Source organism: Chelmon rostratus, chromosome 3, assembly GCF_017976325.1.
Source record: "Chelmon rostratus isolate fCheRos1 chromosome 3, fCheRos1.pri, whole genome shotgun sequence".
Lineage (NCBI taxonomy): Eukaryota > Metazoa > Chordata > Actinopteri > Chaetodontiformes > Chaetodontidae > Chelmon > Chelmon rostratus.
The window spans coordinates 27,175,219-27,198,165 of record NC_055660.1 but is presented as its reverse complement, the minus strand read 5'-3'; the positions used below and the strand labels follow the sequence as shown (position 1 = coordinate 27,198,165).

The 22,947-nt window shown below is 42.2% G+C and overlaps 1 protein-coding gene across 1 annotated transcript in view; it reads left to right on the top strand.

The window, feature by feature from the left end:
* Nucleotides 1-22,947, top strand: part of LOC121625943 (VPS10 domain-containing receptor SorCS1) — a 154,084-nt gene that overhangs the window by 72,107 nt on the left and 59,030 nt on the right. Inside the window, exon 3 of the mRNA XM_041964276.1 lies at nucleotides 9,003-9,102. Coding sequence (XP_041820210.1) covers nucleotides 9,003-9,102 — 100 coding nt within the window. The remainder of the gene's footprint in view (nucleotides 1-9,002; nucleotides 9,103-22,947) is intronic.

Genomic DNA, 22,947 nt, shown 5'->3' with positions numbered 1-22,947 from the left:
TATATACTTTAACCTGAAACAATTCCTAAATGGATGGTGGCCCTGAGAGCTCAACACACTGCAACTGAAGAAAACAGATGCAAATAGACAAAACACAAGCAATTTAAGAAAACGTCTTCATCAAGTGGACAACACGTCAAGCATTTAGAGGACACGCTGCGAATACAGAAAACACAACCAAACACACAGTTTAAAGAGCCACAGCCTGAAGCCGCAACATGGACCTTTTGTGCAAGATCAAAGAAAGTACGTCTGAAAGCAGAAGTAAAACGACAACAAAGCAACAACTAGAAGACAATGCAGAAATGTTCCATTGAAATGTTATATATTCCATGCGCGTGTGGGATGAAACGGCAACAACTTACATTTCAGTGTGTAATTCTGTGTTGCATTATGACAAATAATGAATAATTAACCCTGATTCCGTGATCCCTTGAAATACAATTCCATCTTCACTTTGAGCTTTTAACCTTTTAAACCATATTCAAATCTGTATTCAAGGCTGTTCCAAGTTTTATTCAAATCAGCAGAATTGGTTTTAAATTAAAGGCTGGCAGGCAGGGGTGCCTTTGAGTTACTATGGTTACAGGACACTCTTCGTCTTGTTGCTCTGAAACTTTTTCGCAATTCCAAATAATATGTCGTTAAGTTATGAAGATCATCAGATGGTTAGGTTTGGTCTCCTGATTGAGGCTATGATATCTGGAGGTTGGCAAGTATGCTGATCAACCATACTTACCTCTTTGACCGTGATTATTAGCTTGACATGATGATCATGACCCTGACCCGTGAGGGGGGTAATGCCACAGAACGCACTGACTTCAACAATACTGACCCTCACTCCAAACTGAAACTCCTGTCTGCCTGTGCACAGTGCTGAGGAGGGGGAGGGACGCTGCTGCCGACGTTTGGCGTGAAAGGGTCGTCTTTCACAGAGTACTCGAGCCAAGGTCTTTTCTGGCACCATGCTTTGGCAAAAGTGTGTTTCTCTCCTGAGGAGAGATGAACTGGAATACTATCTGGGAGTACCTGTTTGACTTTATTCACGCCAAGGTCTTCTGGAATTACACTCCTTATTACTCCTTATTATTATCAAATGAGTACCTATCACTGGGATTAACAAGTGTGGGACCAGAAGACAGTCCCCTACCTTCATGTGTGATATGCTTACAGTTGCTAGCTATGAGGCTCCATGCAAGCTACGCCACCATCTAGAAACTAAACATGGACAATATTCATCATAGTTGTGACAGTTTTTCTGAAAACAAGCTGACAGTGTCTATAGGAAAGCAGTTGCATCCATGTTTTGAACTGTGAGATGAAGTCAGGACATGTTTGAGCTGTCAGATCAACTTCAAGTGGCTTTCGGCCATCCTTCCAAGAAAAAAGCAGCGACCATATGTCATGTCCACAGTAAGATAGAAGCTACAATAAGGAAGCGCTGTGGAACAGAAAAGTGGTTCAGAACATTTACAAGTCTTCGTGAAAAATCTGCGTAAATTCCTCAACAAAGAGGGGAGGCAGATCCTGACCCAGTGACAGGTGCCATCAGAGAGCACCTGCAAAGCCCGAGGAGTCCGCTCCAGGAACACTTCCCTGTGCTCAGAGAGCAGCACAGCTGGATCCAGAATCTGTTTGCCCCCAATAATAAGGATGCCGTTGCAGATCTCAGTTCCAGGACTTCCTTGGAGTTTTCTTGTGATACTGCTTCAGAACTGATCTTCACACAGAAGCACTTACGTCTGGATGCATGTTTACTCTGAATATACTGATCTGTCGAACAAGGCATGGATGTTTTTTATGCTTTTTGCTGCCACTTGTCTATGTGAAACAGGATTTTCAGCACTTGTGGCTTGAAAGACAACCTGTAAGAATAAACGATATGTTGGGCCCGACTTGCCTAAAACTGACATCCATTCAGCCAGACAGAAAGGTAGGTCACAGGGGACGCAATGTAGCATTACCCAACATGTTATTCATATCCAGTGTATCCAGATCAGGTGTTTGTGTGTGCTATCACAGAGACTGGAGTAAATCTTGTGTTAATATCAATTTATGGACTCGTGACAGTGGGCACTGTGTTTTGTGCGATTAAACACCTCAAACATTACATAAAAATGAGCCCAGCTCTGATGCCTTATTCTGCGTGTGTTGAAGAATTTGCAAGTGTTGGCCTTATTCAACATTCAAATGGTATTTTCTGTCTGTTTTATCTTCATGTTATAGTGGTTTGGATATTGAGAAATCGTATGTGTAAGTGTTTTATTATCCAGTGTCAAACAGCCAGGATACAGACTTGTCAATTTTAGTATGTCTAATTGCCAAGTTCATAAAATTAAAAATCTAATTTGGTTCTCAGAGTTACACGTGAAAATATTGTGGCTCTAGACGCTGCTTTCCACACTGGTGAAAACTGACCTTCCTTTCGCTCGTCACACAGTTCAGGGCTCTCCTGTCCCAACCTGGAGAGTCTTCATCGTCCCTGTAGTCAGAGTCCTGGTCGGAGCAACCGCAAACCCCCTCGACACCATTTCCCCTGAGGTCAAACTGGCTTCCCTCTGTCCTGGAGCGTAGGCCGCGCTCAGTCCCAACCCAGCTGCGTTCCCTTAGGACTGCTGAGCCCAATTCCTTTGCCTGCAGTGTAAACACCAACAGTCACACAGTGCTCCATTCTCTTGGTCATGGCGGACTCCAGTCAGCTAATAGGGCCTCTAGTTGCACAGCTAGCTGAGCTAATTAGCTAACAGCAGCTAGTAGATACAGCCAAAGACAGCTACAGCAAAGAGCAGTTAGCGGCTACTCTGGTGATGTAGTGCCCTTTGTCTGTTTGGGTTAACCTTCAACAGGTGGCCAGTTCCTTTAAACCACATATGTCAAACTGATTCCACAAAGGGCCGTGTGGCTGCAGGTTTTCATTCCAACCAAGGAGGAGCACACCAGGCCAACCAATCAACATCAAGGGATCATTAGTTATCAGCTGAAGACTGAGATCAGCTGATTAGTTGATTCCAGCCTGGTGTGCTCCTCCTTGGTTGGAACGAAATCTGCAGCCACACGGCCCTTTATGGAATCAGTTTGACATGCCTGCTTTAAACTGATGGGTTTCACTGTTATGTTTTGGCTTTCATGGTTGGTCAGAAGAGCACTTGCCAGGTGTTTAGAAAAGCTACTAACCCTTGTTGGAACTGTGTCACATGAGACGTCACATACATGTGCAACCTCCAGAATCATCAGAGCTACACCACACAACTCCTTGTAAAACCACGAATTGTTGTTTTTACATTTTGTTTGTTCACGTATTAAACAAACTAGATACAACATTGTCATCAGTGTGTTAAAATAGTGTTGGTACGTGAATTATCCAACTCTGGAGAGCCAGGCTAGCTAGCTGTTCCCAACTGCTTCCAGTATTTATGCTAAGCTAGGTCACGCGGCTCCAGCTCTCTACCTCGGTATCAATCTTTTCATCAAGTGTATTTCAAATATTTATTTCATAAAGAAAAACCTTCATTTACAGCACATCTTTTCGACACATTCGAAATTTGTGTCATTTAAACTTATTAACAGACTTTAGGAAATAAGGAAAAAAGGCATTAGCAGAGCAAATTAAAACTGAAATGAACTCAAATCACAAATCTTAAACTTGATTGAACCACGTCTCTTAAACCACGAGGTGGAACAACAAAATGTACCATTACATTTCTCAACTCTGATGAATAGTGCCCCCATGTTTTCACTGTCAATAATTCTCACCCTTCATATTTGAGTATGGAAAACAGAAATATTGAGTTTAGAAGATAATTGGGGGAAATCAGGGTGATTATGTAGTTGGACTTACTGCTAGTGGCCGCCTTACTTTCCATATGCAGTACACCCACTTTATTAATATTGGTGACTATAATAATATAATCTCTATATATTGCATCAATAAATTGTTGCTATGACTATGCCTTAACACATTTCATTTATTATTATTATTTGTCAAATCAAACAAAAAGGCCTTTTTAATGAAGAACTCAATAAAATAGTCTTGAGAGATGAAGCTGAATATTGGCTGATGTAGAATTGCCGTTATCCTTCTTGATAAAAGTATTTCCAGATTCTCTCTTGTCTCGAGCCCTTCTGGGAGGGAAAAGGCATCAGGTTTAAGGAGCAAACAACACAGTTTTCCTCAGAGGCTGCCTAAAGCCTTAAGCTCTCACCCAGAGCGATGATAAATGTACCATAATATGACTGACTCTTACCTCACAGAGGCTATTGCTCTGTGTCTCAGATGATGGTACCGCATTACCCTCGTAATGGCACATCTACGACTGATGTTTCACTCACATTATTATAAATCTGATGCCTTGAGAAAACAGAGCTCCTAGTAATGGTTGGATGATTTAAGGTGCACATGGGTAAGCAGACAAATTGAAGGAAAGACAGATGAGCGAACAGATAATATACATTTTGAGAGAGCGAAGAGGATAATGAGAGCGCAGAACATTAGTGAGCAGTTTACAGCCAGGAAGACAGAGCAGCAAACCAACAGATAACAGCATTTAAGATGGCCAATTGGTCTGCCAGAGATCCAGCACTCCTCAGGGAGAGTTTGAAGCTAAACTAGGCATCTCTGCTTGTTGTGGCCCCAAATAGCAGCATGAGGTAACAGCTTGAAACTTCTATACCTAGAAATCACATGGCATGATTGGAGCATGTCTGTCAACCTGCCTGTCACTTTATGCTACAGAACATATAATGCAATAGATCTCACTCTGAGAAGCTTTAATGCAACTAAATGTTTTTTCTCCCGGGTTTTCATTCACAGGTTTATAGTACAAGGTACAAGGCTCATTCATTTCTCATTCTACAACACTGGATTGTAGACTGAAATGCACGCTGTAGTCCTTGTATGCTACTCACTAAACAATGAATATATAAATGGATGAATAAATGATGAGTCATAAAAATAAAACAATGTTTTTATGGGGTGAGTGTCACAGCCTGAGGAAAGGAGCTGCTGTATAGTCTGGTGGTACAGCAGCAGATACTTCTGTATCACTTGTCACACGGCAGCAGCAGGGTAAACAGGGTGTGGTCGGGGTGGGCTTTTTGCGTCCTTTGGTTTGTGCAGGCACCTCACTGATACTGCTGATGCTCAGTAGATGATGTGCTTTCCTGGGCCGTGCACGCCCGATGCCACTTTGTGATGCTTGCAGTCAGGATGCCACAGGAATTTCTCAAGTTTCCTTAAGAAATACAGTCGTTTCTGAGCTTTCTTGATCAGGGTGGAGATGTCTGATATCCATGACAAAATGTTCAGCTGCTCCATCTCAGCTCCACTGATCTAGACAGTGGTTTACGCCTTTGCCTCCTTTGTTCCAAAAACACCAACCAGCTCCTCTTTTTTGTTGACGTTGAACAGTAGGTTGTTCTCTGTCCGTGCGAGATTGTTGATTTATTTGTTTTTCCTGTATGTCCAAGGTTTTGTCATTGCACATATCAACAAATATAATATGAATGGATATGAGTGTCAGTGTTGCAGGGATATATGAACCAGTGGAACATTGCATGCCCTAATACTGTAAAACAAGACTATGACTCTATAGCTGGGTACTCCTAAAATTCCAGGAGGTCCAGTCACACCAGTGGTCCACCAGTCTCACATGGCTGAGTGATATACCGCCATGCCATCGCACGCTAAAGCAATTGTATTACTTTAGTCATAATTTAGCGTTTTGCTACATTACAGTTCCTGATCACTTTGTAACCACCAAACAATCAATTGGATTATTTCTGATAGTGAAGAAAATTATTTGATGGCTGTAAGGCAAGATGACTTAAATAGATTTATGGATGTTTCTGATGAGTATATCACTGGAAAAATACTTTCTGCAAATTACAGCAGTATGTGTATGACATATGTCTCTTCTGATTGGATGGATTTGTGACAGTGACACCAGGAAGTAGCTTTTAATATGGCGATGCTCATCTCTGCTGCAATCCCCAGGCTTTACCTTTTTAAACACAGTCCTGTGTGGTGTAGCTTTAAGAGTGGACGTTTGCCACCAGAGCTGAAGGGCAGAAATATGATGGAAAGGGATTGCGGATGTGGAGGGAGGTAGGGAAGGGTATGATTTAGCCTGCTACTCAGAAGATATACTGTCTGATGGTGCTGAGGGTTTCATAAATTCATCCTGGAACACTCAGCTCAGCTGCCATTTGTCCAGTGTCTCAAGCTGTTGGTTTTTTTTCAGCGCTCTAATGCAGCGAGTGACCTAATGTTAACTATCCCAAGATGCATGCAGCTCTCATCCACCAAACCGTGATTAATCGAATCCCCCACGGAAAATGTAAAATCTCTGTAGTAGCTGCCTATAGTAGACTCTGGAAATTCTAATTGAAACTCTATCTAATAAGCCTTTTAATAAGTGTCCGTAGACATAATTGTAATCTCTTTCAGAGAAAGGAAAAAGTGGGGTTGAATCGAGGAGGTTTTAGGCTTTTCATTGAGTGTGTGTATGTGTGTGAAAGAGTGTGTTTCTAAATGTTATAGGGAATAGCTCAATCATCCTCCTAGCATATCCAGAATCCATTTTCCTCAGTGAGCCATATCACTGTAATAGGACTGATATCATTCTTGTGTCCTTGTACAATGTTTCATTTACTCCCTCCTCGCTTAATCCAGCATGTGGACAGTCTGAAGCGTTTGGCTAACCTGCAGCCCCTGTGGAGCCACCATCCTCACAATGCATGAAATCGCAGCTGTGTGCTCAGAGTTGCATTTTGCACTCACACATAACCATTGAATGGCTTTTCAAAAGCCACAAGCAAGATGGAGGAGTTTCACTCAGAATCATTGTCCTTGAGAAACTATCATTTTCCATTTAATGTAACTTTTCATCTTCCCGGGATCTGCTTGGGTTGGGCCATTTTATTGGTTCATGTTGAACATTGCTGGGACACTAAAAATATGTCATTGGCCCCTAAATCAAGTGATTATGTTACAGGGGCCTCTGCGGAGTCGATCAATAGCCTGATGATGTCATTGTCCCATGGTCCTGGGTGTTGATGGGCTCTGATGAATGATAGTGGACTCATCCAGGAGCGTGTATTTTCTCACCATGGAAACCAGCCAGTCATAAATCTCAAAGGGCTAATAAATGAGAGAAAATTGCCAGTGTGCCATGAATATTTTGGTATTTTCATGGCTGTTTGTAAACTCAAAGCGTGAAGCTCTCAGAAAACTCAGAAGCTTTCAAACAAGGACTTCAGTCTGGATTTAACAGCTACACGGGAAGAAGGTGGAGGAAAAAAGCATCGGTGGATGTGAGTGATTGCTTCATTTGAAGTCACACGAGGCATTCTGCTGTGTCTTCGCTGGATTTTTAACATTTGCACGCTTTGGGCTTCTTCTTTATCTGCGTGTGAAATTAGAATAGCTCCTTGATTGAGACTCAGGCCTCTCAAACCAAATTAGACCTGACAGCTCAAATAATTCGCTCAAACTTTCCGAGACAGTCTGAAATGCTGCATTTCAACCAGGCGCAGATTTCGCATTAGCGCTCTGACCAACATTTGAATATTTCAGGATTCATTCAAAGCTGCTCTTGCTTTAACTGTTTAAAGTTAGCTTTTCACTCTCTTCTATGGAAATTAAGTTTCAGGAGTTATTAAGTGGCTCTGCTTGCCAGTCACGTTAGACAAAACCCACGACTCCAGTTCCATGAATAGTACGTGCTGAGTGTAACCCAGAAGGTGGCATGAAGTGGACCCTGAATATTGCAGCCAGTGGTCTTTTGAACGTACAGTAGATATAATCTTAAAAGTATTTACTTAGGTGTTGGGAGAGAAGAGGCATGAGAGAAAGATCATAATCTCGTCACACCTGCTCGCGGTTCACGGCTTTCTTTCTGTTTAACAGTCTGGAGCCGAATCTGAATACAATATTCAACGAAGCACAAAAACTGGGTCTTAAAGAAGATTTCTTTCATACAAAAATGTGAAAAAAAAACTGTTTTCGGAAAAAAAACAGCTGCTGTTCCTCGCAACTGTGAGCGTGGTCTGTATTTGTGCTGATGTAGCAGGAAGTCAGTAGAAGTGTGAAAGCGACAGAGAGCAGACTGAAAAGGAGCAGTTCATTATTATGATCATTTAGTCGGTTGCAGAACACTTCTATTAATACGTTAATGTCCAAAATAACAAATCAAATACAACCAAAAACACCATGATTCTGCCTATTTCCACTTTCATTCATAAACAAATATACATAACACCGCTGATCCGCGTACAAATACAAATACAAATGAATGCATGAAACTACACCCACAAAAAAAAAAAACAGTTTTTTTTTCAGGTGTTCTTCTACTCAATAAGTATATGCAGATATTATTATTATAGATTATAATTGGACATCTGCTTTTAATCTTTATGACAGACTCCTTCAGCTTATTGAGACAGTTATAGATACATAGACTGCTGTTACTTTCAGTGTAAATTCACCAGCTGCACCCGGGGTCATGCATCCCTGTCCTTCCAACCTCTGACCATGTGTGATGTTTGAACCTGAATCATTTACATAATAGTATTTATTTTGGTGTTGTGTGTGATATTGGATCATAAATGTTTATAATAAATCAAAGAATATAATTTGAACGGCTCTGACAATGGGCATGTTGAGAAAAAAAATTAAAAACTGTGTGATGTGTTGATGTGTGCTAAAACAGAGGCTAAAAAGGAACTTTCACTGACTTTTTTCAGTTTTTTCACTTGGTAAAAACAGGTAACTATTGAATATTCAGTGATAGCTCTGGTTTCAGGATGTTCATGTGCTTCATAAATACAGCAGCTCAAGTCACGGTGCAGTGACCATGATGACGCGGCCCCCTGCTCTCCCTCACAAAAGGGACCGAATTACGTCAGCTCTCTTTCCCTTCTCACGCTGAATTCTCGAGGGGGAACTTTTAATTGCAACAAGTAATTCATCAAGTGTTCATCAGACCTTTCTGATTAAATTTCAGGTCAACTGACTACGGAGCAACATACCAGAAGCTGAATGACAAAGTTGGAGCAAAGACAATACTCAGTTATTTGTACGTGAGCCCCAACAACAAGAGAAAGGTAATGTCATTCTTCTGTTACCTCCTTTGAATTTGATAATTGTCTTGATTGTGTGAGTACATTACATTCACATATTTCTTTTTAATTAAATCATTGCCTGATGAATTAAATATTCATATACTTAAAAACTTTAACATATTAAATATTTCAAATATATATATTTTCCTTTTTTTGCACAACCCCCCTACCCCCCGTCTTAGCAGAGAATGGTTTGACCCCTCTCTGGCGCACTTAAGGCTACGCTACATATGTGCCCTGAAGCGGGAAATTTACGTAAATCTGTCATTGTTATAAACTCTGAACATGGCGAGTCGTCATAAATCAGGTGCGCAGAAAAGGAAAGAAAAAAGAAAAAGAGAGGAAGATCATAGAGGTGAATGAGAAAAAATGGTGAAGTTTTTAAAAGTGGGACAAGAAGCCAGAGAATTAGGGCTAGAGTTGTGGGCCCTATGATGGTCTCTTGTCCCCGGGCCCCAACAAGTCTGTTGACAGCCCTGTCTGTCTCTCACCCTGTCACTTCCTACAGTGTCAGTAAGATGCATTGAGCAGCAGTTAAATTACTGACACGTGGAATCCACATAGACAATTAGCTGGAAGAAAAGAAAACATTCTCCAGTTTGTAAAATTAATAATGTGAACTGAATTAATTATAAGATGAATGGAGTCAAAGACGAGGATGAGTTCATATTTGCAGCCATTCCTCCCCGTGTTTTCCTGGGTTTTGGTCAATTAGTAGTACCATCTGTCTCTATTCACTCCACAGTTTCACCTTTCTCCCTTTGCGCGACTCAGATCAGTTAATTATTGTCTAATAATGAATATGAAATGCAGCCCACCTTCTGTGAGAAATATACGGCTGGAGATGCATTTCGCGATATAACACGACCATCTATTTAGAGAGGAAAAAACACACCCGCGTCAGCCAAGCCGTTGTCCTGTTTCCCAGTGTTGGCACATGTCCATTACACTACTTCATCACAGTCCCTCCCCAGATCACTATGGTTATGTTCCATATGAAATATCTTCTTTTTTTTTTTTTTGTCTGCAAGACATGTCTGGTGTGTTAGATGACACGATGCAGTCCAACACAGCCAGTGTTTGTTGCCCTTCACAGTTTGGGGCTTGATTCCAGCAGGAAAGGCTGTGTCGCCTTCCAGGTGTAACATGATTTTGTTCAGTCCTCCGCACAGCCTCGTGCCCCACCGGCAGCACTTCAGAAGCAGAAGCAATACGATTTTGCTCACTTGACAGTCGGGAGTCTGCGCAGGGTGTTTTATTTGAAACACTGGCCAGATTCTCTTCGTCGATCCTGTGTCTGACCTCCAGACCGACTCGATGAGCTGCCGTGCCTGGCGGGATCTGTGGGTTAGATGACCAATGTATTGTAGAATGTCATCATCATAGTATCATAGTATAATCCACTCTTTATTTCAATGTACCTCAGTGCTTCTGATTCAGTTATGCTTGAATATTTTTCTGCTCCTCAATGAGATATCCTTGGGTCTTCTCACCCTCGATGGGTGGGAGGCCTAGAGGTTGGAGAAGCGGCTTGTGGTTGGAAGATCGCCGGTTTGATTCCCCCACCAGACCGGCAGAAAAATGTCGGTGTGGTGGAGTATTCCCTCCCCCTCCATTAGCCGGCTGATGTGCCCTTGAGCAAGGCACTTAACCCCCCCCCCCCCAATATGCTCCCCGGGCGCTTGATTGCAGCCCACTGCTCCTGTGTGTGTTTCACTGCATGGTGCATGTTGCATGTGTGTGTGTTTCCCCAGTGATGGGTTAAAAGCAGAGAATAATTTTCCAGTCTTGGGATCAATAAAGTAAATAAACTTAAAAACTTAAAACTTAAAAACAATGCATCCAGCAGGCATGGCAGCAGGCTAGTAAGCCAAGTAGTCCAGACGTCTCTTTCCCCTGCGTCTTCCAGCTACTCCTGGGAGATCCCGAGGCGTTACCGCACCAGATTACCAACATAATCCCTCCAGTGTGTTCCGGGTCTATCCCAGGTCCTCCTTCAGTTCAGACATACCCTCAAAAGATGGTGCCAAGTCTGGAAACCTTATCAGAGACCCACCTCATTTGATTTCTTTTGTTGAAAAGGAGCAGTGGCTTTACTCTAAGCTCTGTCTGGATGTCTGGAACATCTTTTTCTAACCCAAAAGGACCTCTTTATCCCTTCTCTGAACTTGTTGCATCATCTTGGTTTTATCGTAGCTGGAGAGAGAGACCACAACGACAGTCATGCTGACAGTTTTTGAAAAGTTCCTCATCCATAGTGGATTGTACCTGGTATGACTGTTTGGAATTGGGTTAAAAATATCCGGATCGATCTTGTGAGAAGCCCTGGCTTCTCGATCCTCAGGGACAAAAAACCCCACAGATTTGTAATTTTTACATGGCCATTATTTCACAGGCACATACTCAGGTTCAGTGTGCTTTGTTTGCAGCTCTCCATGTCCATGTATCCATCCATTAGTTAAACCCACTTCGCCTCTGAAGAGATTCTGAAGCTTTTCTAATGTGGCATTGGACAGCACAAGCCTTTGAGTCCAGGAAACCAGCTAGCTTAACAACGGCGTGCTTCAGTTTAAGCCCACAGAAAGGTGAGCAGATGAAGAGCTGCAAAAAAACGTGATGGGCTGTTATTATTCCACAGGCAGGGACACAGAGAAACAGGTACAATCTCTCAAATCCACACGTGCACACCATCAGCCTCTCAGACGCACACACATAAACACTGTGGCTGCTGGAGTCTGTCTGCTATCCCTGCATCTACCTCCTGTCGCCCTCACTCACACTCACACACAGGCACATATTCTAATCATCTTCACACACCCTCTGGGTCTCACACTCGTAGTAGCCCCCGTGTTGTCAAACCAACCATTTGTAGTGAAGTAGAAAATATAAACAAGGCTGAAAAATGGAGACACAACTTTGCCATCCACAGGTCCTCATCACAACGCTGGTGAAAAACGTAAAGATGCCATTAGGATGCGAGAAAAGGACGTATATTATGTATAGGATATATGTTTTGAACTAAATCAACAGGGTTTATCCTCTGAACAGCCTCCATCTCAGACTTAGTTTGCCAGGCTCAGCTGTTGATAATATGAGTACAACAATGTTGAGCTCAGTCTGAACTTATAGCTGGGACAAAATTTGTCTTTCTTGAATGTCCATTCTTCAAGGTGATTGAACCGAAATTGTGTTAAATGTGATAAATGTCATTGCTTTTGCCATCTCTTGATATGGTAAATGGTCTGTATTTATACAGCACATTTCTAGTCTGATGAACACTCAAAGCGCTTTGACATCACAAGCCTGCATTCACCCGTTCACACAGTGGTGGCTAGGTCACCTGCTCATCACAAGCTCGTAATGCTCATTATAAGTCACACACCAATTCGGGGTTCAGTATCTTGACCAAGGACCTTCTGATATGGGGGCTACTGCTCTAAGCATGGCACCAGAATTTTAGTTTTTGATGTGCCAAAGTGATTTTGGCTCAGCCTTGTATTTACAGACATGAATACTGTTTGCCTTTGACATTTCCAAATGGTAGTTTGGCTAAAACTGAAATGACTGAAATCATGCTGTGGAAGGCAACTAGTGCTGGTCTGGTTGATTATGAAACTTTTAAAATCTTTCACTAAAACATTTACAATGCAGAGATTAGATTATTATCTACCCGTGACAGTCTGTATTTATTACAAGTGGCACACGCAGGTATATTGCTCAGATCATGTGAAAATGAAATAGAAACCTATCATATTTTTTTTTTGCTGTTGATTGCGCACACCAATACATCCATTCATTTAGAACACTGACATTTTAATCTATTTAAGGAAACACCATCTTGCTCGGATGATCTGGCTGGATTATTATTGTTTAAATTGATTGCAGGGAGAGAGATCGACTGCTGGGCGAGCTACATTGACTTTTAAAATGAGAGAGCGCGGCACATTGTTGTCTCAACAGACACCGGCGATGCTTTCAATATAGAGGCAATCAAGTCAGGAATTTCCAGCTGTGGCGACTCCGTTCGAACTCTTTTACGGTTTTTATAAATCAGTGCCTGTTGTGCCATAACAATAAATTAATCTACCTGTAGCATACAATATCAGATAGATTTTTCATACATTTTTTGGCCCAACATCAGCCTCCATACCGTAATGCGTGTGTGTGGGGGATGGACCCCTTATACAAGGGGGCAGGGGCCAGGCCAGTTAGGTCCCAAAAGTTAATTAGTAATTCTCGCCATTTAAATGCGTTTGTGACCATGAATTGTGTTCTGCCAAGGTCGTATTGATATACAGTAAATTTCAGATTATGGGAAAGGTCGAACAGCGGTGTCCATACATTCATTTTAGAGGAAAGGGAGTATTTTAACAAAGGACATGCTGATATGATGTAATTCTCAATATGCTTTCTATATATCATGACCTTCCCATGGAACCCTGAAATCACAATTGAAAGAAAAAGGAGACTGAGGAGACGGGTTGGCCACTCTTCAACAGGTGACATCTGAGGCCTGGACTATGAAGCCAAAGCCTGACAACCACAATAATACTAATACTAATACTAATAATACAGTCACACGATGGTGGTTTTCAACTTGATAAGTCAGCCCAGGTTTTACCAATCTAGTCATCAGCATGCCCACATAAAAGGGACAATGTTCGCAGCATAAGACCAATCGTCCAAGTCTACCAGCAGCAGAGCAGCGTAAACTACAAATGAAGAACAAAGTACAATTTTAAGCAAACAAGTTAAACACAATGCAGACTGAAAGTGACACAGCTGCTGCTGTCAAATATAGCTGGCAAAAAATTGGCAACTATGTGAAGGCGTAAGTTTATAGGCTCATATTATCACTGCTTCATGATTAGGGCATGAGCATCTGACTATGATTGCATCTGTGTATTCCGTTAATTCAATGTGTGACCTCGGTATATTCTTCTGGTGTGTATGACAATTTTAGCCTTACTCTTTCAGCTGCAAGCCTGGTGTCGAATGGACTTGGAAGCAAATAAAAAATAAAATAAAATAAAAGCATAATGGAAGTTGTAAGTGGTGGGCTTATTATTTTATAAGCACAACGAGCACAAAGCCCTTACCATTCCAGTAAAAACGATTCTAAAACTTCTATCCAAAGCAAAGTACCCAACGTAAATTGAACCATTTGGAGTACATGCATGGTTTTGGTCTCTTTTAAAAGGTACCGCTCTAGTGTTTTTATCCCCAGCTGCAAAATCACTGTTAACAGAAGTTTGAACACACTGAAGTCGAAGGTTTTTTCTTTTTCGGCTGAACATCTTCTTGCAAATAGATGATCACAGATGACTATGTCTGCGTCTTATTAGCTGGAAAACACAATGGGACCACATGAAGCCTTACCCTAGTCCACGTTCAATAAAAACTGATAACAGTACCACAGAAACTGAATAATTTATATTTCCTCTAATGCCGTATGTAGGTGCCCTTGAAAAAAAGACAATTTACAATATATTTATTTGATTTATGAAATATAGTTTTGCCATCTATGTGCATATTTAAGGTCTTTATACCTATATTTTGGCTATTTTGGCCATTTACAATAATTATCACGTCAAATTGTGCATAATAGCACTATTATCTCTGAAATCCTCGATTTGAGCTGTAAATGACCCACTGAAGTGGCATATCAGCGATTTCAGAATTTCATTGGCTATTCATAGCGTAAGTCATCTTTGAAATTGGCCGTGATTGGCTACATCATTTGAAACCTGAGACTCCAGAGAGTAACTGGAGGCAAGATAGCACCCCTCTGCATAGGTTTAGGGAAGTTGTAACTGGGAAAACACTGAAGACAAGCGAACATGCCACCTGCTAATTTGAAAGGGGAAAATATGTTCCGGTAGCTTACTATCTTGTTTTGGACTAAATATCTTTACTACAGTGGATTATGAGGACCTTTGTTGAGTTACCAGACCGCTTATGTCAGAGTATCATCGATCTGTGGATCACTGAGAGATGTGAGTCGCCTCAATGTTGTGTTAATTTTAAACACGTTTGTTTGTTGTTGGCGTAGACTGCACCTCCTCTTGTGACTGTATCTTGAAATGGCTTGCATCAATTGCTTGATGGGAATCTCAGCTTTCTAGCATTGTATAGCATGCATATAAACATGAGCGTAGCGTTCGTGACATTAGACTGTGCAAATATTTGATGGCCAGCGAGCAGGCAGTCAGATTTTTTAGGGGTTTTCAATTCTTCCAATCAGTCATTAGAGCACCCCTCCAGCTGACTACCTACCAACCTACCTGACAACACATCCATTGAATAAACAGTGAACTGATTTGGGATCTATCCAGTTACAAAGAAGAAGTTATCTGAAATGTTGCTGTGTTTTCACTCTACTACTGTAGTAATTCATATTATGGTATGAATCCGATCCGGATATTTTTAACCCAATTCCAAACAGTCATACCAGGTACAATCCACTATGGATGAGGAACTTTTCAAAAACTGTCAGCATGACTGTCGTTGTGGTCTCTCTCTCCAGCTACGATAAAACCAAGATGATGCAACAATAACCACTCAGTTAAGTAAAGAGAAACTACAGTCCATCATTACTTTAAGACATGAAGGCCAGTCAATCTGCAAATTTCAGCTGTTCTGAACGTATCTTCAAGTGCGGTCATAAAAACCATGAAACGCTCTGATGAAAGTGGCTCTCATGAGGACTGCCACAGAAAAGGAAGACCAAGAGTTACTTCTGCTGCAGGGTAAGGAAAGTCATGGTCAGATTGCTGCAAAGAAAGCACAAGTGAGGGAGGCCAAGAAGAATAGAACTGCTTGGTCCAAGAAACACAAGAAATAGACATTAGACCAGTGGGAGTCTTTACTGTGGGCTGATTAGTCAAAATTTGAGGTTTTTGGTTCCCACCGCTTTGTGATTGTGAGACGCAGAAAAGGTGAGCGGATTGTTTCAACATGTCTGGTTCCCACCATGAAGCACAGAGCGGGAGGTGTAATGTTGTCTGGTGGCAGTGTTGGTGATTTATTTTTTAATTCAAGGCACACTTAACCGGCGTGGCTACCCCAGCATTCGGCAGCGACATGCCATCCCATCTACTCTGTGCTTTGTGGGACCACCATTCCAAAACACACCTCCAGGCTGTGTGAGGGCTATTTGACCAAGAAGGAGAGCGACGGAGTGCCGCATCTGATGATCTGGCCTCCGCAATCACCCCACCCAAATCCAACTGAGATGGTTTGGGATGAGTTGGACCGCAGAGTGAAATAAAAGCAGCCAACAACTGCTCAGCATAAATGGGAGCGCAATAGTTGGAAAAACACTCCAGGTGACCTCATCAAGCTGGTTGAGGGAATGCCAGTGGCGTGCAAAGCTGTCTTCAAAGCAAAAGGTAGCTACTTTGAAGAATGTAAAATATGAAACTGTTTTGCTGTGCCCACATTTTTTGCTTACACCATAATGTGTTATTTCATAGCTTTGATGTCTTTACTATTGATCTACAATGTAGGAACTAACCATTGAATGAGAAGATGTGTCTGTATATTGTAAGTATAATAACATATGCAGTTAAAACAGTGTGTTACTGTGACATTTTAATATATTAGCATGCTGTTAGTGTGCTAGGATGCTATTAGCATTCTATGGTAGCATTAATTTCAAAGCAGAGCTGAGGCTCGCAGTAATTTAGTACCTAGATCGAGAGGTATCCAGTGATCAGCTGAGGTGTCCATCTGAGAGACAGATGGCAGACTGGCATTGTCAGCCATCGTGGTAGTGTGGCTAAAATTAAATGCAGGTAAAAATAATACAGAGAAACACACTCGGGGATCGAACAAGGGTGGAGAGACTTCCAAACACAATGCAAACACACACAAACACAAACTCTGCTATTCCCACGCACGTGCAGTTAATTCCAAGCACATACATGCATGCTTGTGAGGGAGGGTAGCAGAGGCCGCAGGTTCGTCAGTCTTGCTGTCACCCCCGGCATGGCGCCATGTGACCGCTGCTGGTGGCGGACAAAAGCCCCTCTCTTCACCCAGTAGTGGAAGTAAATCAGGCCTCTGTGGCTGCAGGGGAGAGAGGGAGTAAAGCACTGGAGGAGGGGGAGGAGGAGATGCTTTTATGAGAGGGGGGGAAAGAGACAGCAAATAGACTGACAGAGAGCAAGTGAGTGTGGAAGAGTGGAGAGGAGAAAAGAAAGAAAAAATAGAGTGACAGAGAAAAAAAAAAAACGAGCTGGCCCAGGGGTCACCCATGGAGAAAACAGACAACACAGCAATTACAGCAATTACATCATCAATTTTCAGATTGTGGCTTCATACTGAGTCTGTACATGAGAGAACACATCTCGAGCACACATTAGGGAACGTTATTTTGGGTTTTAGCCTGAAATTTTGTGTGAGAGCGCATTATTACAGTAAATGGCTGGAGCTGGTGAGTGCTGGTTTAAAAAAAAACCCAAGCCTCACAGATTGCAGTCTCATACAAATGGGTAATGCCTCTAATGGTTTGAAAACAAAGAGAAATGTTCCAGAGGAAGCGTGTGAGTGACAGATGAATTCAGTCTCTGCTACTCTACGCTCAGTCAGAGTTGTCTTTAAGGAATACATAACTGCTTTTTCTCATGAATGTATTTACTAAAACAACAATCGCTGGGCTCAACCGCTTTCACAGCGAAGGCCTCAGCTGTGTTTGCGTGTGTCCGCCTGCTTGTCTGCGCGTGTGCACGCATGTGTTTGCATGCGGCATTCGAAAACAATTACGGCCTTGTGTGGCTCCGACAGCAACAACAGGCAGGTGGGTGGAATATGAATTCACCTCAGATGAGACCTCTCCCACTGTCAGGCTTCAAAGACTTTTCTTTATTGTCTCACTTTTGGATACAAGATCAGACTTAAAAGTGAACTTTAATATTTCATATCCTCGAACTGTCCTCAAATGGCAATAACAAAAAAGTCTAGCAGAAAGAAACAGAATCCATAAACTATCAGAGAAAACAGAGAGTGTCCAAAGACGAACAGCATGATGCAAAAACTTAGAGGAATGTCATAACAAGTATTCTGCATGATTTAATATACATGCCTTCCTCTGCAGCAGCTGTGTGTCACCCTATAGGATTGTACTGTATATACACCAAGCGTGAGAGCAGCAGAACGACCTGATGATAGTACCACCAAAACATATCTCTTCTCATGTCATGCTGTTAAATTGAAGTTTTGACTGGAATATTTACCTTTGCTTAGACGTTTTCCTTTATTACTGCATTTACACAAATACAGATAATCATGCATTTCTTAGCTCCGCTCATCTTTACAGAAGGGCTGAGGGTCGAAGAGTAAAGCGCAAACGTGGAGTAATACGCCGCACCTCAGCAAAGCTCAATGTATCTAGAGTGCGCCATCTATTGGGAAAAAGCCAGAATTGCAGGAAAAATAAAACATTAACAAGGTTTATTGAAATAATTTCTTCAAATTCGGCGGGCCGGATTAAAATTTGTAACGGGCCGCATATGGCCCTCGGGCCGTAGTTTGCCCATGCCTGCTTTAGATGTTACAAAATGGGATTTTCATGGGTCTCTGAAGCTGGACGAACCAGTTAAGTGGGGCTCAGCTACTGTCTAGATTATTCTGTGAATCATAGATGTGGGCAAGTCTCCACCTATGTTCCGGTGGCTTCCTCTGGTAATGGGTGCCGTTGCAGAGAGGAGGCTAGTCTGACTGTGTGAAGCATTTAAAGTTTGTTAAGCTTGCAGAGCGTGTAGATGGGTGTGATTGATTCTCACACAGCAGGTGTGGCTGTACGCTTTGCCCTGTTACAACAGACTTTGTTCTGCTTCAAGTTGCAAGCATTAAGATCCCCCCCTGGTTGATTTGGCAACACCTGCAGCTCCTCAGCTAAAAAACCAAACACAAATACAAAGTGTTTCCTGTGGCTTCTTCACAATAAAGTTAACCTAGTGTTTCGACAGCCGAATGCTGTTAATGTGGCGCAGCAGCAGGATGTTCTGTCCACATCAGTCACTTCATCCAGCTTTGATACAGCAGTACGAGAGTAAACAGTGAGGCTGATATTCATGAGATACATAAAGATAGATTTCACCCATTAGTCATTTCCTGTGAACCTCTCATGCTGCCACTAACAATGAAAGCTATTTTACTGAAAGGTCATTACTGAATATAAATGCATTAGAGGGCAGAAAAAAATGCAGCATATAGTATTTTTTTTAATTTTGTGTATCTTAAAGGTGGTGAATCATTCTGTAGAGAGCGTGTTGAACTGCCATCTCCTCTTCACACTCTAATTACACATTAGCAGTCTACATTTACCATCCCTGTCACTCCCCCACCTCCAAACACCACCTGATGCTGGAATGGTGTCATGTTCAAAAACAACTCAACAGAAACAAAATAAAACTGGTCCTGTCTTTCCAGTGTTACGCCTCTGGATTGTTTGTGGATGCTGCTTTTGCACTCAGGTGAAGGCCGACCTTCCTCTCGCTGCTCTCCCAGTTCGTGCCTCTTCATCGTCCCCGGAGTCAAAGTCCTGGTCGGAGTCACTGTAAATTACCTCCATCGTCAGGCCGGCCCCCTTGGGCCTTAGAGGCTGTGTTGGGTCCTGAGCTGCGTGCTTTCACTGGGAGGCTGCTGAAGCCGGTCCTGTTGGCGGCGGTGGAATGTTAAATTTCAATCCACCAGTGATCCAAGCACACTCCAGTCAGCTAATAGAGCCATAATAGGGCTGCACAGCAAACACAGCTAACTAGCTAACAGCTAGTAGCTACAGCTTAAGACGGCGACAGCAAAGAGGAGCAGTTAGTGATGACTCTATGCTGCAGCTCCTATTTGTTTGGAGGAAGCCACTTTTTATACATTATATCTTTAAAGGGCCAGGGTTTTGTACAAAAAACAGACTTTTTTCACTGCGCACACAGAACGGACAGCTAGCTGAGTCCTGACATTGTGCATAGTGGCTACTGTCACAGTCATGGCTTACACTAGAACGCACCCATTGGTATATGTAATTAGCATTGCCCCTTTTCCACACTGTCAAGTAAAAATGTCTGCTGTGAAAACTTAATAGAGCTGATTTGTAGGAAAAAAACAAAAATAAGACTAAAAATAAGGACCTAAAAATCGAGTGCCAAAGCAGTAACTGTCACATGATCAGATTTTCAGTATTTAACATAAAGTGATAACGAGTTAAGCAAAATACATTATGAAATGTTTGACCTTAAAAACAAAGAATGAATAAAATAAAATATTCTGAAGTTAGTTGCATAGAGAATGCATGTAGAGTGCACTTAAAGGACTCAAGAGGAACAATACGAAACCTTGATTGTGTCATTGCAATGTACGTAAAAGCTTGGCAGCCTCACACTGCTGATACTGTAAATATGTCGGATGAATTTTGGCAGTGCTGTTCAAATGCTTTTAAGGGTAGTAAATATCAGAATTGTATCATTTTGACGACGGCTCCGCAGTCCAGGTGTGAGGACAGGGAGGACAGACAGCCCTCCTTTGTTGAAAGGGAGACTTTTGAAACGATGTTCATAATTAGTTTGTTAAGTCCAGATTTTGTGTTATGAGGAGCAGTTATATAGTAATGAGTGGAAAATCATTGTCACATTTCAGGCTTCACCATCGTTTCCAAACCTGCTTTGGTCTTTAATAAGGACTTTTTCAGATTTCTCCATCACATCAGCTGATTAATTAGTTTTATACTTTTATCAGGATAAGATTTCTTGTAAAACTGAACACATGTACTGCAATTTCAATGACAGCAAAAGAGCAGATATCCCCCCTTAAGACTAAAGACATTCCAGCTCATACATGTAGATCCATTTTCAAAAAGACAGAATTCAAACGGGACATTTGTTGTAACTTTTTATATATTTTCAACATGAAACTCTGCGTAAGCTTACAAACAGCTGAATTTGTGCTACAGTGAAATTACAGAGCTGTTCTTGATTAAACAGGTCAAGTGTCATTACGACACATGCTTACTTACAGCAGACATACCTGGAGCTATACCACCTGCTGCAAGAACAGCACACTGAAATCAACACATCCTTTAACTGCACAACACATTGAGATACAACAGGGAAAAGGACTTTTTTTTTTTTATCTACTGGCCTTTTAAGGACACAATGCATGCCAAATGAATCACTGCAAATCAGCCATGCGTTGCTGGCTGGAACGCAGCGCACGCAGCGGTGGTAACGCAATCCAGGACAAGCTAACGGATGATGGTTCCGTTTGAGGTGGTGGGGTGGGGGCTGGTGCGGGTGGGTGGTGCCGGGAGGGGACACAACATCTGTCAGCCCTAAGGCACAATCTCCAAATGGCTGCGATGAGCAGAGAGGAAAGCGCCCTGGAGCCTGCAAGAAGACACAGCGACAGAGGAAGAGAGACAGGCTGAAAGACACAAATACAGATGGATGGAGAGAGGGAGGGAGAAGGAGACAGGCTGACAGAGTGTGAGACACAGAAGTACGGAAGATGGGATGGGTAAATCTAGGTGAACTGTGGTATTCCATCAGTTTTGTCTTGATTGCCTTTTCGGGACATTCCCCACTTTCTCAGCATGGGAGCGAAAACTATACAATTCAATGCACCTGACGCTGCCAGATCACAGGACCTAAATTCCCCTCCAAAAGCATTAGCTCAGGCTAAGTGTGCACCAAACGGCATATGCTGTTGTGTTATTTATTAATGATAACTGTGAAGAATTCATTATTTCAGTAGCTCAAGACGGATCAAGTTGTCTAAAGTGGCAATGCTGCTGGTTAATTATCTAAACATGTCTTGTTTGTCTTGTCTCTGTTCATTCATACGTAATGAATGTGTAGCTCCGTGTTTTCACACACAGCTCACACGCCTCGCAACTTGCGCTCTGCTATAAGGGGCAGCTAGCTCACTAGCCGAGATGGAAACCCAATTATAGTGAAAGGCGGAAGCTGACATGTTGCTGTTTGTCAGGTCTGGCAGGGGTCTGGGTGAACTAAAATGTCAGGCAGTGTTCAATTAGCCGAGGCTTAAATGCCTCAGATCAAGAGACAGGAGTTGCGTTTAATAAGACGGATCAAACAGTTGAAAGCACCTGGTCGATGCAGCGGACGAGGCGGCGGGGAAAAGAGAAGTAATAATTATGAATATGTGTATCGACTCTCTTTGCTTTCATGTCCTGCACTTAGAGCCACGTCGCTTGATGGAGTTTGATAGCGACTGTTTACCATGAATATTCATGAAAAGAAGTAGCGAGAGTGATTTGATTCGCTACGTGCTGTCAATGCAGTTTGCAAACTCAACATAGTTCCACATGGATGCTCAGAGGCCCGCCTCGTACTTGAAGGGTACAGTTAACTCATTATTAACACTGCCAGTCTCCCCTCACTGCATGTCTGTTAGCATTAGCTTTGACTGTTAACCATTTGAATGAATGGCCATCTCCAGGCGTGTGTGCTGCTGAGTGACATCAGTGACATAAACAAAGCCTTTCATGAGTGGCCATGACACACACAGTGCAGGTCATACAATGTCAAGACTCTATTATGAGGTTATAATACTTTTCCTTCACATAATACCAAAAAGGCACGTGGTTGTAGCAAACAAAGCATTTTTTTTCCGAACGCTGGGCTGTATACTTCTCTCAGTCCATTTACTCTTATTGATTTCCAGTGAGTCTTAACCTGAAAGTGCAGATATATTTTTCTACGTGCAAATCAAATTATTTGATGGTCTCATTCAGCCAGGCTGCACATATTACATTTATTTAAGTCCAGGAAGGCCTGACTTGAACCTCTGCTCGTATTCAGTACATGGATA